At 46.8% G+C, this 18,974-nt stretch overlaps 1 protein-coding gene across 8 annotated transcripts in view; it reads right to left on the bottom strand.

Annotated features, from left to right (window-relative positions):
- Positions 1-18,974, bottom strand: part of AMBRA1 (autophagy and beclin 1 regulator 1) — a 165,091-nt gene that overhangs the window by 21,964 nt on the left and 124,153 nt on the right. For all 8 annotated transcript variants that reach the window (XM_018059152.1, XM_018059150.1, XM_018059154.1 and 5 more), the window contains 2 exons: positions 8,647-8,835; positions 7,727-7,881 (listed from right to left, as the gene is read on the bottom strand). In XM_018059152.1, the coding sequence (XP_017914641.1) occupies positions 7,727-7,881; positions 8,647-8,835 (344 nt within the window). The remainder of the gene's footprint in view (positions 1-7,726; positions 7,882-8,646; positions 8,836-18,974) is intronic.

Raw genomic sequence — 18,974 nt, 5'->3', positions numbered from 1 at the left:
TGTGCCCACACCTCCGTGCAGCACAAGTTCTTACACTTTTCTTTAGTTTCCTAAATCTCAAAGGAAATGGCCCAATGCGGAGCTGTTCTAGACGTTCGGCTCAGATAAGGGAGTCTTTCAAATATATTCATCTACTTTGCTACGTCTGGGACCCGATGGACCACAGCCTGCCAGGCTCCTCTGTCCATGGGACTCTCTAGGTGAGAATACTGGAGTGGGCTGCCACTGCCCTGCTCCAGGGGATCTTCCAACCCAGGGATCGAACCTGCATCTCCGGCATCTCCTGCACTGCAGGTGGAGTCTTTATCCCTGAGCCACCAGGGAAGCCCTCGTCCGTTTCACTTGATCCATACTTTCTTGAAAGAAGAAAGTTCAAGACGGGGTAACATTAAAATACTTTCGGCTTCTAGAAATGGAAAATTGGTTCTCCAACCAATTCTTAAAAAAAAACAAAATGGTTCACCTTTCACTTCTGAAACATCCACTGGGAACCTCTCAGCATGTCTCAGGGCTGGGACTAGAGGCCCGAGAGACTCGCTGATGCTGGGCAGAACTGTGGATAGCAGCAAGACACCCCATTTACATGAGGATTCCGTCTAACACTTATGTCCAATCACCATCTCGTGAGGCATAGGCCAGGTGCACCAACGGTGCCGGTGCATAGGGGTGTGTGTTCATGTAGGCACAGGGCACACACGGCACGCAAGACTTCAGAGCGATGTCATTTCCCAGAACGAACGCGGAGTGCCTCCTGGGTGCTGGGCAAAGTGGAGGCTGGGGATGCCGCAGTGACAAGGCCAATAAGAAGCCAGACGTTGAGCGTGTGTGCACCAGGACAGCAGGGACCACATTCATTCTGTTCACTGGACTCCCAGACCTGAGTATCTGGCCCAGGGCAGGGGCTGAGTAAGATTTTGAGTGAAAAGAATAAAATGCAGCACAGGCTACGCTCTACTAAGAAGCCATGGAGGGGGAAAAAAGAGAAAAACCTGTCAAAGTCGAAGCAATCTGTCATGGGAAAAATTTGCCTAAACGAATGGCTTTGATTGCAGCTCTTAACGTTATTTTCAATTTTGTATCTTGCCCCCTCCCTACTCTGACAAATCACATCAGAGACACCCCTGACTTCTCCCATACCCCCTCCCCCTTTCCTACGACGTGCTGAAGAAAGGAACTTTCCGAGGATGGATGCTTTGCAACCACATCTCTGAAGTCAACTTTAAGATAATTGCAGCGGAAGCGGCTTTTAATCAACTGACAGGCAGCTTTAAGAAAATTAATGAGGACAAAAATCTTAGGAAGGAGTAAATCATTTCTGACAACAAAGCTGTCTCTCTTTTATCCCCATCTCTCCTTGAAGAAATAGTACCCTTCCAGGATACAAAAATAAAATCTCTTTATTTTTGGTGTCTGCCACTCCCAAGGCCAGACAAGATTAAGAAGAGGCTCAGTTCTCCGAAGATTTCTGGAGAATACTCTGGGTTGAACTAGAGTTATAGGTCACGTCTGAATATCAGACTTTTAGAATCTAATAAGTGCAGATGATTAGATGTGATCACAGGCTAAATTCAGGGCAAGGAGGAAGCCATGGTAAAGAGTGTATGTTGAGGACCGGAGCAAGGACAGGCCTACAGATGCCAGTTACATAATGCTGGTCAAGAGCTAACAGCACTGGCTACCCGTCCTGACCCAGCGTCTCAGCTCCGATTTAGTTACAACTGATCTGAGCACTCTGGACACCAAGTCTTTTCTGTGGTTCATTTTAATGAACCTGTGGTAATAATCATTATCAGTCATCCCTAGGCTATTCTGCGACGATGGCTATGAAACGGTATGAAGCAAAGCCAACTGATGTTTCTTTATGACCAAGGTGACACTAAGATAGCCATTAATGGGTATCATAGCGGCATCTCCCATCCAAGGACAACAGTGGGTTGAATGTTTGGAAAAGGAACTCAAGAACCACTCCTTCAGATGCAGAAGGTCCTAGAGAGAAAGATAAAGCTGCTGCTTCTCACTCCATAAGCCTAAGAATCTCCGTATAGCATGTAGCCTGACAGGCATGGGCCTGAGTGAAGCCAACTGTGGGCAGGTAAGAATCTTAATTAGAACTGGAAAGAAGGCCCCACAGCCTTAGCTCTTAAAGTGCCATCACTCAGATGCCAGCAGGATCCAGAAATGCTGAGGGGAGGAGGTCCTCATCAATTTTTCAACTTCTTGACGGTGTCTGAGAGATCTGGCTGAAGGAGCCACAGAAATAAACCAGGCGAGGTTTCAGGGACAGGAAGAGACAAAGTGACACCAAGAGAGCAGAGAACAAAGCTAAGTTGACGGGTCCGCGCAGAAGCCCCGAGCAGCTGGCAGCTGGTCCCCAGTCTTGACCCGACTGGAGGGCTTGGGAAAACAAGGATGGCTGGGCTCCACCCTCAGAGCTGCGGATTCAGCAGGTCTGGGATGGGGCTCAGAAGCTGCGCTTCTCTTAAGTTCCCTGATGATGCGGACTCAGGCCTGGGAATACACAGCGAGACCTACTGCCCAGTTAGATATGAGTAGGTTGCAGGTCTAAAATGCCCGCCTTCCTTTCCTGCTGCCTAGGAACTATTGAGAATGAGGTGGGTGCATATCTTTTTTTTTTTTTCCCCTTGGTGACACCCTGAGGCATGTGGGGTCTTAGTTCCAAAGCCCCCTGCAGTGGAAGTATGGAGTCTTCACCACTGGACCACCAGGAAAGTCCTGGGGGATGCATGTGTGTGGAGCTGGAGCGCTCGACGGAGAGGGTACAGCAGGAGACAGCCCAGCACAGAAGAGCAGAACTCTCAGGGTCAAGAAGGGGTGCGGGGCGGTGGGAGAGCAGAGAGGAAGGCAGTGAGTAGGGGCCAAGCAGGGGGAAGAGAGAGAGAGACAGGGGTGAAGGGAGGGAAGGGCAGGCTCTGTTCCCAACACTCCCTCCAAACTAACCATCTGTCTGAGTAATGGATGCTCAACCCTTGAATACAGATTCACCACATAGCCACAAAGAAAAAGCTTTCAATAAAATTGGCCCTTAAGTTATTGGAGGCTTTGCCTTACACAGCACGATACTGTTTCAGGGAGAAAGGATAGCTAAACTGCTCTCCGTCCCAGGGCTTGCTTCTCCCACTCAAGTCGCTCGTCCATCACTTCTGCCGCCCTCCCCCCCCACCAAAATAATGATCAGAGAGAGAAAAGCAAACCAGCATTGCCGAGAGTCAAGCAACCAGTGCCTCTGGGATAAGCAGGGGTTATGGGATGAGAAGCCCTGTCAGTTATTATTAAACCACTTACATGCCTACAACCCCCACCTGCTGTGGGGAGGGGTGGTCTATGCATCTGGGAGAAGAAGCATAACACCTGTTAATTCCTGGGTGGAAACCACGAAATGTATTCTTGCTTTCCGGCTCAAACCGCCCTACCACTGCCTCCCACCCCCCCCACACCCCCACCGCTGACTCTTGCCCCCATTCCTAGGTAAACCAGCACTTGTTACCCATACAAACTGGAAGAACAGTTTGCTATATGACTATTTCTGGTTTCATTAGTAATTTTATATTTTTGTTATTTTATGCTTTCACTTGGTTACAACCAAAGTTATTACACTGTGCCAGTTGCCACAATTTTAGAAAATTAATTGCTGTTTTCAGTTACAATATTGTGCTTTGTTCCAATTAGGAAATGAAAGCAGAGAGGGAACTCAGGCAGTTTAGTGTTTTGAGAATTCAGCAAAACTTCGGCTCTGCAATCCCTAAATGTCTAACTTAGAAACAAAACAGAAATTAACAAAAGCCCTACAGGAGCAAGCGTGAGGGAGTCTGGCAGCAAGTGAGGCCCTGAGGCTTGGACAGCAGCATACCCAGCCTGGAGGGGCCTCAAATGGACAGAGGGAAGGGAGACACAAAACAGGCATCCAGCCTTATTTCTCCTGATTTGCCAATGATACTAACATTGGGAAGACTAAGCCCAGCCTTATTAAGCAGAGAAGGCAAATATCTGAGGACTCTAGATCCTAGAAACAAGGGTAATAATTAAACTCAACCTGGGGAAGAAAGGAATTCGGCACAGAGAGATATTCAAGGGAGAACCCTGGGAGAACCCTACAGCTGAGAAAAGATGGGAGGTGAAGCACGGACAGCCAAAAAGCTAAGAGTCTGATAGGAAACAACACAAATGTCACTGTGCCTGCAACAAAGTCAGCAAAGGATCAAGGCACTGCACACAAATCCACAGTAAGAAGGGAACCTGAGATGGCCTCTGCCTTGCTGGAGAGGCTGAGGGCAGAAACCTACAATAGAGAACGCAGTCATTAAGAACAGCAGTTCTCACACTCAAGTGCATATGAGGTCATCTGGAAGCTTGTGTGACAGATACAAATACCTGGTCCCCTCCTCGCCCAGTTCTTGCTAGGTCCAAAGTAGAGCCTGTATTTTAACTAGGACCCCGTGCATTCTGGAGAAGGCGATGGCACCCCACTCCAGGACTCTTGCCTGGACAATCCCATGGATGGAGGAGCCTGGTGGGCTGCAGTCCATGGGGTCGTACAGAGTCGGACATGACTCAGTGACTTCACTTTCACTTTTCACTTTCATGCATTGGAGAAGGAAATGGCAACCCATTCCAGTGTTCTTGCCTGGAGAATCCCAGGGACGGGGGAGCCTGGTGGGCTGCCGTCTGTGGGGTCGTACAGAGTCGGACACGACTGAAGCGACTTAGCAGTAGCAGCCGTGCATTCTAACTGCAGTTTGAGGAAGACCGATCCACAGGTCTGAAGAGCTGCTGTTAATAAGTGCACCCAGGCTAAGAGCAATTAGCAATTCATTTTCACAGTGTTCATATGGGATTGGGTAAGGGATCATCTCTTGGAGAGAGCGGGTCCCTCAGTGGGAATTAAAATAAGTCAGTGCTCTTGGGGATGTTCTCCTAGGAACATTTGCTGGCCCAACAATTTCACCTCTCAATGTCAGCACAGTGAATTCCAAGAGCTAACCCCATGAAGAAGGGGGACTGAGAGAGGAGCTGCAGGACAGGCCCAGGACCCATAGCCCCTTCACAGACAGAGCCTGACACGATGGATGGAGACACCCAACCACACTTACCTGTGCAAAGAGGGAAAGGCTCTACTGTCCCATTAAACCCTTGTGCCCTGTTCTCAGACAAAAATGGCACTTCTTGCCTTAAACGGTGGTACAGCACAGCTGTCCCCAAAAGCTTTGGTGCCTTCGGAGGTAAGGGGCAACCAAGACCTGGAAAACCAGAAACCGTTCTGTAGCATGGGAGTTTACAGTCAGACTGGGTGGACACAGGGTGAGCAAAAACCTTGCCGAGAAGCCCGGATCCTGCCTCCCGTGTGAAGGAAACACTTCCCAAATGAGAGCTTTCAAATTACTCAGCTCCTCTCCTAAGCGGTGTGGGCGTCCTCAGTCATGTCCAACTCTTTTGCGACCCCATGGACTGTAGCCCACCAGGCTCCCCTGTCTACGGAATTTTCCAGGCAAGAATTCTGGAGTGCATTGCCTTTCCTACTCTGGGGAGTTCCTAACCCAGGCACCGAACCCGTGTCTCCTGCATCGGTGGGTGGATTCTTGAACACTGAATCACCTGGGAAGCCCCTGCTAAGCAGCAGGTGGAGCCTGTTGGGAAGCAAAAGCCTGACAAGCCTGGGAGGCCTGACAAGCAGCTCTTGTTGTCAGGCATGCAGCAGCTGGCGGGGTGCCCTGCGCCCCTCATCTCCACAGCAGACTTCAACTGCACCCCCTACGCAGCGGGCCCCTTCTGTGACAGCATCTTGGCTTCCACCCTGGAGCGGTCTGCCTTCAGCCAGGTGTTTCTGGCTACTTATGGAAGAGAGGAACCTTGCTAGGATGGCAGGCTGTGCCCAAAAGTCGGGCAGAAGCCCTGGCTTCTGGAAGAGGCTGGAGACGTCCGTTACCGCTCCTGTCTACTCATGATTAGAAACCATTATTGCATAGTTAGGCAGGAAGGGTAAGAAGAACAGCAAGGACCAAGACTCTAGGTGGTGAAAAGCAGACGCCAGGTACTTTTACCAACCAAATCTGCTTAACATAAGAATACTTAAAGTTCACCTTCCATCCTCATTTCTCTAGGTAAGAAAACAGGCTTGATGAACTTCCTGCGAAGTCCCCTCCCAATCATTCACTGTCAAACATTTCCAGTCACGTGGAATTCAAGAATCAGAACCTTCCTGTCATTATGATGTCAAGAGCAGACAATGCCTCGTTTCTACCCTTGCCAGAGGCATGGTGGCACATGAAGTCACCCTTCATTGGTCCTGCTAGTGACAAGCTGGAAACGATAAGGATGCTTTTCTAAAGATTCTCTTTTATTCCCTCAGCTTCTCCTCAATATCGGGTTCCTTATTAGGTACTTGGACTTCACAAAGACGAAACAGACGGGGTCTTATTCTCAAGGAGCTCCTGGGCCAAGAGAGGAGAATGACATGGAGATACGGAATGGCAGTTTGGTGTGACGAGTGTTAACCCAGACAGGGTGCTCCTTACTGGGGAGTGATCAGCCCTGTTTAGAAGATTCCACAGCAGGGAAGCAGCCTGCACGCAGTGGGTTTTGGGGAGAAGAGGGCACTCCAGGTAAAGGCACCCAGGCAGGAGAGGCCTTATTTGTTCCAGGGGCTTGGAGAGTGGCTCAGCAGAGCAGGGCTTCTTCCCTGTAGGAAACTGGAGCGAGAAGAGGCTGGAGATACCACACCTGGTCACCTGCTTTCTACTGCTTTGTATATCATGGGTCCTATCTTCAGGATTTTTCTTTAAACCAATGCTTCAGATTCCAGCCTGAATTCCACAAGCATCTACATGTGTGGCACTAAATGAGCGGCCCTGGGGGATAAGCCCCTACAGAGCTTAACACTGAACCTAATTGGGTGGATTAAACAGACATACCACACGGCTGAAGAAAACAGGAAAGAACACATAAGCAACAGCATAAACGGTAAGTGGCACAGCACACAGTGCTAGGGGAACTCACAGGTTCTTAGCTCGAGACGGAGCTTAAACACCATCTAATTAGAGAACTGTTCAAATGCTCAACTCCCCTTGACAAAACCCTGGCCAAATGAGCCCCCGTGGGATGTGGGAATCTCAGTCAGAAGCTACACTGGTTAACTCCAGGAAGCCACTAACCCCATGATGCCCAGAGGCTCTACATGGAGGATGGCAATACACGGAGGATGGCTTCAGACAAGAGCAGGTCCTAAACACCACCTTTCCCTGCTGGTGAAATGGACAGGACAGTTAAGGGCATGGCAGCTCCACAGAGTCCGCATCTTCCATTGTGATTTTAGCCCCAGGAGAAAAGCATTTCATAGTATACTACCTATCTCCTTCTACAGCCTGCCTCCTCAAAAATTAAAGACAAACAAACAAATATTTCATTGGGTTCTTTATGTATCTCCAGACTACAGGTCTCAAGTTGAGGTAAGGAAGTATTCAGTTTGGTCTCTAACCCAAGATCCTTTCAGGCCTCTGGGGCCCCAGCTCATGATTTAGAGTATGAGAAAGACTGCCTTTGAATAGCCCAGAGCGTCCAAAAGTGAGACCGGCTGGTCAAGACTGGGCCGGACTGGAGCCCTTCCTGGCTCGTTACCGGCGTGACGCCTCTGGCCCTGGCTGGGAGGCCGCACCTCGGGCCTGCATGGCGCTGCCGGCCAAGGCCTAGGAGAACCGCCACGCAAGGCACTCACCCGCATGGAGGTCTCACCGCCGTGCGCCTGCTGCAGCCGAAAGACCTGGGCCACCATGTGCTCCGTGGAGGGGTGCAGCAGGATCCTCCGCGAGGCCAAGCCCACCATCACGTATCGGCCCATCGGGGACAGGCTCACCGAGATGGCGTTGGGACCTAAGGCCAGAAGGACAGAGAGACACTCCCTAGAGCTCTTGCTATTACCAGCAAATAGTCTTCCTTCAGTCTTTTTTCTTTCTCCCTGGTCTTCATCTTTGTTTGGTCACCCTGGGGTTAATCGCACAGGATGGCAGTGAGGAGCACAAAGAGAAGATGTGTAAAGTACTAAGTCTAGCTCTTGACATATAAAAAGTACTTAGCGAATGCTAACCCGTATTAGCACAGAATCACATTAAAAATTGTTACCGTACTGTAACTGCTATTTTGAAATCCACTTTTTTCACTTCATACATTACAAACATTTTTCACCGTTAAATATTCCTCTGTAACAGCGTTTTAAAGGCCAAATGGTATTCTGTCTTGTCAATGCACCATCATTTATTTAAGCAACTCTTCAGAATTTGACATTTTTCTCTGTGACAAATACCGCTGTGAACGCCCTTGTACATAAATCTACACAATGCAGACTGGCTTGCAGCGCGAGTGTGCCCCCTTCCCCGAGCCAAGACCGAGAATAGAGCTCCTCCCCTCCCCTCGCCCCTCACAACGGGAACATGCCGGTGATGCCACGGTGGTGGGGAGGACTCTTATTCCGAGACTCTCCTGCCAACACTACCAGCTAGGACAGAGCATGTTCCTCCGACGTGTGCCTGGGAAGCAGGGGGGTAGCATGTGGCCATCATGCCCACCTAAGCGGTGCCTCATCAGGGAATGCCCAGGCCAAGGTACTACTGTCACGACGCTGGGCTTCCCATGACTTACCAAATCGCTTGGTGTAGAGCATTTCGCCCAGGTTATGGGGGGCCAGGGAGTACACTGCCAGGATGCCTTCGTCAGGGAAGCCCCTCTGACTGCTAGGGATGAACGCTGCCAGGAGCTGGCCGTCTGCAGAAATGTCACAGCTGGCATCGTTGTAGATCTTGCAGTTCTGTACCAGCACATTCACGGAGGCTGCATCAGACAAAGAAAAGAGGGCAAGGAGGTCTGGAGTTAATGGTGTGAAAAATGCTGGGTCAAGACATTTGGGGGCATTTCCCTAAGGGCCTGAATCCGAATCCTCTCCAGAAATACTAAAGGCTGCCTTATCCAACTAAAATGTCACGAAACAAGCAACAGAAGACACCGAAAGATATGTCTCTTCTACCCCTGTAATAGGAAACGAGTCAACACAACCACAACCACCTGCTGAGTCCTAGCTCACACTTAAGAGACATCATTTGAGAGATGAGATAAGCAGAAAGTTATTAAAAATTGTTCCTGGAGAGCCACTCAACAGCTGTTATTGTCCAAAAGCTCAAAACTGAGGTGAATGAAAATGCAAACCCGCTGATTCCAAGAAAAGGTGACACAGGTAAAACTTGCTTGGGGTGAGAGTGCCACACTCCACCTCTATGCGATCGTGCAGAAGGGAGTCATCTCACAAATTTGTGTCTTACTTTCTCCTTTAAGAAAACTGGAGCATTTAGAGACTTCAGTCTTCTGGGCAGCTCCTTGCTGACACTAATCTCTAATTTCACAAGAGAGCACAAAGGCTGGAGGGCTGGAACTGTGTGCACTCTGCTTGTCCCTCCAGCCACGCCAGACGCCAATGGCCACGGGCAGCTCCGGTCTGCACCTAGCACCTACTGAGAATTATGCATGGTCAGCCGGGCGCAGCATGAGGGACTGGGTGGGGCGGGGTGGAGGACTGCCTGTTGGTGGGGAGAATCCATTCCATGTGACGGAACTAAGGAGACGTTGGCCAGCCCTGGGACTGGGCCTGCACAGCTGTTTCAGTTTCCATTTGAACCCCCTCTCTGAGGCACATCTCTGCCCACAGGAAGTGGCTCACCCTCGATGTGAGCCTGGAACCAGTGCCCCCAGGACGGGCATGAGCAGAACAGCACGACACACCAAAGGGAACGGACACACAGCACGTCCAAGTGCCTCTGGGCTCTGTCTCCTTTAAATCTGCCTTATGTGCACGTGCAAAGAGGCTGATTTACTCTTTCTCTCTCTCTTGTAAAAATTCTTGTTGGCTGCACCATGAGGACGTGGGATCTTAGTTCCCTGACCAGGGATCGAACCTGTGCTCCTTGCACTGGAAATGTGAAGTCTTAAACCATGGGACCCCCCCTCTTTCTCTTATTGGAAGATTACTTAAACAGCCACTGTCAGAGGCATTATAGTTCAAACAAACCAACAGGCAAGCTCAAGAGCCCTCACCAGATTCTAGGGGATCTACTCCAGGGAGCCAAGCCGTCTGACCTGGAATGTCAAGGGTGACTTTCCTCAGGAAATTACCCTAAGGAAAACAAAACAAAGAACTGCTTTCCAGGGGTGGGTGGAGGGGGTGTTGAGGTTTATCAGGAACTTGGGAGTGATTTCTAAAGCTCTGTATTCATCTCCCGTTCTCTGTGTGTTGTTAATGAAGCCACAGAGATAACAGAGTAGATCAAAAAAGACATCGGAACACTCTGATCGGCTACTGTGCCAATTCTTGGGGGCTGACACCGACAGCACCATGACACGCAACGCTGAGAAGGGAGCACGAGGACGGCTCTGTTTGCTAACTAATAAAATGATGACACCCAAATACTCAGTGCTATCACCATTAGGGCTCTGTGCCGCTCAACTTCCAACCCACCATCTGCTCGAGCCTGTATGGCGAGATGGATCTAGTTAGCACTGAGACCATCTGCCCTTACTCAGGGTCCCAAGCCTGTTGCCAGAAAGACGACAATCTCCTCCCTTCGCTGAATACACACATCATTACAGTTGGGGATACAGAGTCAGAGGAACTGGGGGAGCTTTAAGAGTGAGTCCATCTTGGTTTTCTAACCTTGATGTTGGCAGTTCTCAGAAAGGTAAAAAGAAACTGACCATCCAAGGTGGAGAGAAAAAGGCATCACAAATATTAAGTAGGGCGTGAAAATAAACACAGAAGGAAATGGACTCTGTGGGCTCTAAGACAGCTTTGCACGGGTTCCACCTCATCTACATTTAATGTCTCAAAAATGCATGTGAGTATTTTATGAAAGTAGGCTTTCCTATCTTGCTGTTACAGAGCTCTAGTTCATATGTGTTAACCTGCAGTCTAAACATACAGAAGCCTGCAATGACCCTCAGACCTCACCACCAACATTAGAAAAGCACTGCTAGACTGCTGTAGTTCAGTCACTAAGTCGTGCCCGACTCTTTGTGACCCCGCTGACTGCAGTGTGCTGGGCTTCCCTGTCCTTCACTATCTCCTGCAGTTTGCTCAAACTCATGTCCGTTGAGTCAGCAATGCTATTCAACTTCCAGTTTAATTTCTAAGGTGGGCTGGGGGTGGGGAGGAAATTACAGGTAAGGTTTTCCTTCTTCTGAGAAGTTTGGCTCTAACTGCCCCCAAAACTGGGCATATAGACAAAAAGCATTTTGTGAGCCCCCAAATCTAAGCCACTGTGTCTGTGTTTGTACTGTATTAGGATGAATCCAATTCAATGGCCAGCTCCCAAATTTTGCCCCCTCCCGTCAACTCTACCCAGTTTCACAACTGCTCCCAGTTCCTGCAGTGAGCTGAGAGAGAGATGCAAATAACACGTGAAAAGAGAATGATGGAATTAAAGTTGAGTTTCTCCAGCAGCAGGCTCAATTTGGTGTGCAGCTAGGGATCCAGGGTTTTACTTCTTTCCTAATGACGGGGACGTGGCAGGCAAAGAGTGATTTGGTAGCTTCAGCAAGCACTGGGTGGTGTGTTTACGGTTTCATTAATATTTCAGAGCTCCAACTAGCAATTTACATTTGCTGCTTGTTGTCTATTAACTTCCCACATGGAAATGGAAATGTTCAGTTACAATGGTGAGTGGTCACTGCTTCAATTCGTTCGTGCAGCTTCTTCTCAGAAGGTTGAAATTTTGATGAGTTAATTTACACAGGCAGAGATTTCCTGGCTCTCTCGTTTGTCTTCTCAGGCCACAGGAAAGTAGTGCACTAATGGCAAGGACAGCTCATCTTTTTTGGACTCGAAAATAACGTAAGCAGGTGGAGAAAAAGGTGAAGGGAAATAACAGCCTAGGACAGTGGCAACCCGCACGCCACCAGAAACCTTTGTTCCGCTCCCTGCCCTGCTTACTACAGTGGTTCTCAGGTGTTAGCAGGCACTAGCACCACCTGGATCGATTGCTGGAGTGAGGCCTGAGACTCTGTGTTTCAAGTGAGTTCCCAGGAGTCTCTGATGTTGCTGATCTAGGACCACACTTGGAAACTGCTGCCTCACCAAACACCCCTTGATCCCTGAGCTGGAGTCCCAGCAAACAGCCCTGCACAGAAAGGCTAGACACACATGCGGAATGATGATGGAGCAGTTAGCTGGGCAGCTGAGGATGGAAATGAGGGCTAGGAAAGCAAGGATTTTTCAAATCAGAACCGCTTCAGAGCTTCAGTGGGGCAGCTCCAGGGGGAGTGAGAACGATGCAGGAGACAGCAGGAAGCCATGTTCCAGACTTTGCAGTGTAATCGCCTCCTAATTATAAACGATTTCCAAGTGAAAATGCCCTAGCAGGGAATGGGAGGGGTAAGAAATACTGATGCCTGGAGGAACAGATGGCTCTGCCTTCCTATCAGCTCCATAAATTATAAACAAACACCTTGAACAAAGATCGATTTGCAGCCTGTTGCTGGCTGGCCAGATGAGGCCACGGGAGCGATCGGCGGCTGCAGTGCTTCTGCGAGTGCATTAGATCCTGATCTGGAAAACCCAAGGGGTTTAAATCAGCAGGAAAATTTCCTTTTGTCTATCTCTGAGCCCTCAGATTTCAGAATAAGGCCTCCTGCACAGAGCTCCAGATGACACTGGGTAAGCATGCCTAGCAGTGGCAATCACAACACCCTGTATGGGTGTGTGTGCCCCGCACCGCTCAGCCTCTGGGTTTCTTAAGGCCACCGGGGCACCCTGGTGACCAATGCTACTCACCAGTAAGAGCTTACTCTTTAAACATATAGTAAATCTAATGAGCCTTTTTTCCCCCATGATAGCAGTTTCAAAATTATCTATGTTATATGAGGCCTTACTCACAAACTTCTTAACTCTTTACAGATAGAAATTCATTAATCCTACATCTCAACTAAGAGAAACAGGTGGTGAGACTCTTTAGCCTAATTCTAGAAAAGGGCTGAATTCAATGCAGATTAAGTCAGATGACACAGCAACACAGAGGCTGCTGATCACACATGAGTAAATCTGAGGACCAGTGGCTCCCAGGCTTGTGCTGAGCCCAAGCCAAATGCTACCCCTCCTCAAGCAGGCAAGCTTCAGAAACAAATGCTACTGCAAAACAGATCCTCAACTTAACTCTGCCGACAGCTGAATCTATCAAAACTGTAACGAGATGTTATTCAGGCCAACCAAGAAAAGCAGAGTTAACGACAGGAACCTCAGATGAAAGTGATTAGCAGTCTAGAGGGTAAGACCACGGCAAGGAACGTTGGCCACTAACAAACACATGAGCCCTAAACGTCCAGAATGCCAAGTTTTTTTCCCTAAATAACTCTTGAGTAAAATAGGGCACTTATAAGAAGCAGAATTCTAACACCACACAGGACTTAAATGAGGGGGAAAGGTGAGCCAAGTTAAATAAGTCAATCTGGTTGTACCACAGTGCTCTCTGATCAGCTCAGGTTTTGCAACAGCCATGATCTAAGGAAGCAGGAAGACCCACAGGAGAATGACAGGAAGCTGCAGCCAGAACACGCGGAGGCTTGGACAACGGGTGCTAACGGCAACCACAGGACTGCGCTAGCAGCATGTGCAGGGCCTGTGTTCTTCAGAATATTTGGTTTTTCTTTCAAAGAAAATCGTCTCCAACTGGGGAGAAAACAACATGCCTCAGAATGTTGGATCAGAAGCCAATTACAGATGAGCCAACAGGTTAAGACAGAACTGTCTTCTTTACATGAACGTCACTCTCCAGAGGCACCTCTTGGAGTACCGAAAACAGGGCAGGGTGACTTTAGAATTATGGCCACACTCTCAAAGAGTCATGGCATAATTCCCAAGAAAAAGACATGATAAAAAGAGCTAACATTTATTGACCATTTACTACAGTAAGCGCCAGATGTTGTTCAGAGTGCTTGACATGTACTAATTTAATTCTCGTAACAGTCACATGAAGTTGGCACTATGATAACTCTCATTTTATAGACACGGCAACCAAGGTGCGGAGAGATTAATTAACCAAGGTCACACTGCGAGAAGGCAGCTGAGCAGACCTGAGCCTGGACAGTGTGGCTCAAGAGCTCATCTGCTTAACCAGCGCAGTGCAGCTGACAGAATGTTACTAAAGAACGACCTCTCCCCATGTTTGTGGGAAAAAAAAGGAAAGAAGAAAGCATCCGGCTCAGACTTCAAAATTATAAAAAGTAATTAAAATACTATTTAAATTGCTCTAGACAAAGAAAAACTTTATACAAGGGAGGTAAGGATGGGTTCAATATTATAGAATCTATTAACATAATGATCACATTATTAGGCCAAAGGAGAGAAAAAAACATACAGTTAATATCATAGATGCTGTTACGACATGACTGAATTTAATATCTAGTCTCTCTTTTTTTTGGCCATGCCACACAGATTATAGGATCTTAGTTCCCCAACCAGGGATTGAATCTAGGCTTCAGGCAGTGAAAACATTAAGTCCTAACCACTGGATCACCAGGCAATTCCTGGTATCTATTCTTGATAAAAATTAACAATAAAGTAAGAATAGATAGGGGCATCTGCCTGTAATGCAGGAATTGTAGGAGATGAAGGTTTGGTCCCTGGGTTGGGAAGATCCCCTAGAGGGCATGGCAACCCACTCCAGTATTCCTGCCTGGAGAATTCTATGCACAGAGGGCCCTGGTAGACTACAGTCCATATGGCTGCAAAAAGTTGGACATGACTAAAGTGACTTAGCACGCACACATGCACAAGAACAGATGACTTCCTTAAAACGATAAACTAGTTCTGTTGACCCAAAAGTTAACAATATACATACTGGGAAAAAGCTAGACATTTTCCTACTGAAATCAGGAATGATATGAGGATGGCTGCTATTATTTAACACTGTTCTGACTGTAGCGGCCAATGCACTTAGACAAGAAGAGAAATCACAGCTGTACAACTTGAAACGGAGAAGGTAAAATTAATACCATTTACTGATAACATACCCAGAGACTGAACTGAATAACAACTATAATTAGTAAATAAATGCAGTCAAATAGCAGAATTTTTAAAAAGCTTTTAACAATAAACTTTGAAAATATATAAAATTACATGAAGAAAACTTTAAGAACATAACAGAGACTTGGAGAGACAGAAAATCATGCCATGTTCTTACATAAGAAGATAACACAAAAATACTGAATCTCCTTAAGTTATTTTATATATTCAATGGAACCACATTAATTACACTGACAGGAGTTTTTTCAGGGCGGTGAAGGGAAGAGCGAGGTAGTTTTAAAGTCCATATAAATGACCAAAATTCAAGCAGGCAGGAAACTTTGGATTAAAAAATTACAAGAGGAGACCAGTCCTACCAGATACTAAAAGACAGAGCCTCAAACTTAAACCAATGTGATACTGTTACATGAATAATCAGACAGATTACTGGGGCAGAAAAGACAGGAGAAATACATCTATATATTCACTGGATACTAACAGGATGAAAGTGACGTCCCAAATCAATGGGGACAAATGAATCATTTTATAAACTGGTTGGGACAAATGAGTAGCCACATGGGGGAAAAGCTGGGTCATACTCTGCTTATTTAGGACTGGGTTAAACTTCTGATGAATCAAAGATTTAAAGGAAAAAATTAAAATATAAAAGTGCTATCTGATCTCCTGGATGCTGCCACAAAATCTAGGAACCATAAAAGGAAAGTTGGATAATTCTGACTACTTAAAATAAGTCCTAAGACAAAAATAACCTTCAGCAGACACAAAAGACAAGTGACAACCAGGAAACTCCTCCTATGAGTTAATTTTCTGATTCTATAAAGAGCTCCTGTTGAACTGATAAGGAAAAGACCAGCAGCGCGCGCACACTCACACACACACAAATAGGTGAGCCCACGGACAAGCCAAGAAAAGGAAACACAAGTGGCTAAATGTATGAAGAGCCATACAACCTGGCTTATAACACGAGAAATACAAATTTAAAATATCAACATACTATATACATATTTTTTTGCCACACCACACGGCTTGCAGGATCCTAGTTCCCCAACTAGGGACTGAACCTGTACTCCCCACAGTGGAAGTTCAGAGCCCTAACGACTGGATTGACAGAGAATTCCCACTTACATACTATTTTTACTATCAGATTTGCAAATACTCCAAAATATGACAGAACAATCTACAAGCAGGAGTTTAGGGAAACAGGCACTCTCACGAACCACAGGTGAGAATATAAATTGGTATGCTCTCTCCACAGAGGGTGATTTAGCAGTCCTGCCAAAATCACGGATCTACGTATTCTTCTCCCTGCAATTCCAATTCTAGGGCTTTATCCTATGATATCCTTGCACATGTGCAAAATGACAAACTGCGGCACAGTGTGCATAGTGAAAGACTGAAAACAGCTTAAAAGTTCCTCAGCGGAACACTGGTTAAAAAATGGAATCCAGTGGGACTTCCCTGGCGGTCCAGTGGTTAAGAATCTGCCCACCAATGCAGGAGACATGGGTCTGATTCCTGATCTGGGAAGATCCCACATGTCCTGGAGAGATAAGCCCCTGAGCCGCACCTACTGAGCTTCTCTAGAGCCCAGGGAGCCGCACCTGCTGAGCCCATGTGCCCAGAGCCTGTGCTCCACAGCAAGACAAGCCACTGCAATGAGGAGCCCACGCTCCGCAACAGAGAGGAGCCCCCACTCTCTGCAACTGGAGAGAAGCGCACACAGCAACAAATACCCAGGGCAACAACAACAAGAAACCCAGAGGCTGCATTTGGGCAGTGGGATGCTAGGCAGTCAATAAAAAAGAATGAATAGGGAATGACAGGGAAAGATCATCACGACATGAAGAAAGCAAAGCACAGAAAGAAAGAATGTACACCGTGCTGTGCTGTTGCTCTTCAGTCACTAAGTGCTGTCCAGCTCTCTGGGACCCCACGGACTGCAGCACACACGCTCCCCCGTCCTTCACTGTCTCCCAGAGTCTGCTCACATTCATGTCCATGGACTCGGTGATGCTATCTGAACATTTCATCCTCTGCCAAGCCCTTCTCCTTTTGCCTTCACTCTTTCCCAGCATCAGGGTCTTTGCCAATGAGTCAGCTCTTTGCATCAGGTGGCCAAAGTATTGGAGCTTCAGCATCAGTCCTTTCAATGAATATTCAGGGTTGATTTCCTTTAGGACTGACTAGTTTGATCTCCTCGCAGTCCAAGGGACTCTCAAGAGTCTTCACCAGCACCACAATTCGAAAGCGTCAATTCTTCGGCCCTCAGCTTTCTTTATGGTCCAACTCTGACATCAGTACCTGACTACTGGAAAAACCATACCTTTGTTTTTTGTTTTTTTTTAAAATGGAAGTATTGCTCTATTATTTATCTGGAATCAGTCCTACTTAGAGATATATAATTATTTTGGCAAAAACCATACCTTTGACTACACACGGACCTTTGTCAGCAAACTGATGTCTCTGCTTTTTAATATGCTGTCTAGGTTTGTCACAGTTTTCCTTCCAAAGGGTATAATACGCTACCACCTAGCTTAAATAGAGGTGGAAAAACATACATTTCCATGTGCTTGTACATATATATATAATATTTTTGAAAAAAATAAACAGGAAACTACTAACTGTGCCTATGGGGTGGAGAGGTGTGTAGCTGGGAGCAGGGTTGCAAAACTTTTCACTATATATCCTTTTATATTTTAGAAATCTTTGGTAAATGTATTTCAGATAGTAATTTTAAAAAAATCAAATAGAATAAAGAAACAAAGTATCTGGGGAAAATTACGGCAAATAAGATCTGGGCCAGAAATAGGTAAAGCAGCAAACAGTATTTAACAAGGTAAAAGGCAGACTGATTTCTAGTGGAGTTAAAGAATAGATTATCGATCATGTGGCTTAAAAGCACTTGGGAAGAAAACGACTGCTACTGAGGTTTCACTAACAACAGGACATGAAAAACTGACCTCATTTTTATGGTCTCATAAGGATACCAAGACTAGCATACTGGGAAACGCCGCAGACGGAGGCTATCTTGACTATTTCAAAGTAGCTGACGAGCTCTTACAATACCCTATAGACAAGATGAAAAATATGGGTTTCACGAGTGAAGAACCAAGCTCAGGTGCAAATTCATGAACCAAAATCAACATAAAGGAAGTCCACAGGAACATAGCACCAGGCTTGGTGCGAAGTCCTGATGTACCACTTTTGCTAGCAATCCAAAGACAGACAGAAAGCACGTTTATCAGATTAGAAGATGATGTAAACAAGGCTGGGAAAAAAGGACTGAGTCAAAGTTTGAAAAGACGTTGAGAGGAAGGAACTAAGAAGTACAATTATTAGTACTTATTAAGTACACTATTAAGATAAAACTTAACAGAAACAGACATAATCCTTTGGTTTTTAAAGTATTCGAACTGCACAAGTAAGTATAGGGTGGTAGAGTTCTGGTATTAACAATTATCAAGGAATTATAAGTGACTGCAAACCCATCAGTGGCTTCAGAAAAGGTTGCTGAAACACCAGGCTGAACTAACACTGTCCAGACCATCACTGTACTCTGTTTTGGACAGCTCTCATCTGGAGTGTTCCACTTTGTTGTGCCCCCCTCAAACGTAAAAAGGGAAATGAACAGAACTGTCAAGGATTTGGAAACCAGATCTTAAAAGGAACCTCGGGAATTCTGGCCTAAAAAGAGCAATTTAAAGGGAAGTGGCAGTTTACTTTCAAACAGCTGGAGGACTGTCAGTCAAAAGAGACATCACTAGACTTACTCTGTGGAGGTTCAGAGGCAGCCCCAGGACCAATGGGAGGAAGTGACAGCAAGGGAAATGGTGGCTGGGTATAAGAAAAAACATCCGAAAAGGAGCTGAGCAGTGACAGGCTAGAGTTAACTCTTCAGACAGTGCCC

This window comes from Capra hircus, chromosome 15 (genome assembly GCF_001704415.2).
Source record: "Capra hircus breed San Clemente chromosome 15, ASM170441v1, whole genome shotgun sequence".
In the NCBI taxonomy this organism is placed as follows: Eukaryota; Metazoa; Chordata; class Mammalia; order Artiodactyla; family Bovidae; genus Capra; species Capra hircus.
The sequence above is the reverse complement of the archived record's forward strand: the minus strand, read 5'-3'. Positions and strand labels throughout refer to the sequence as shown.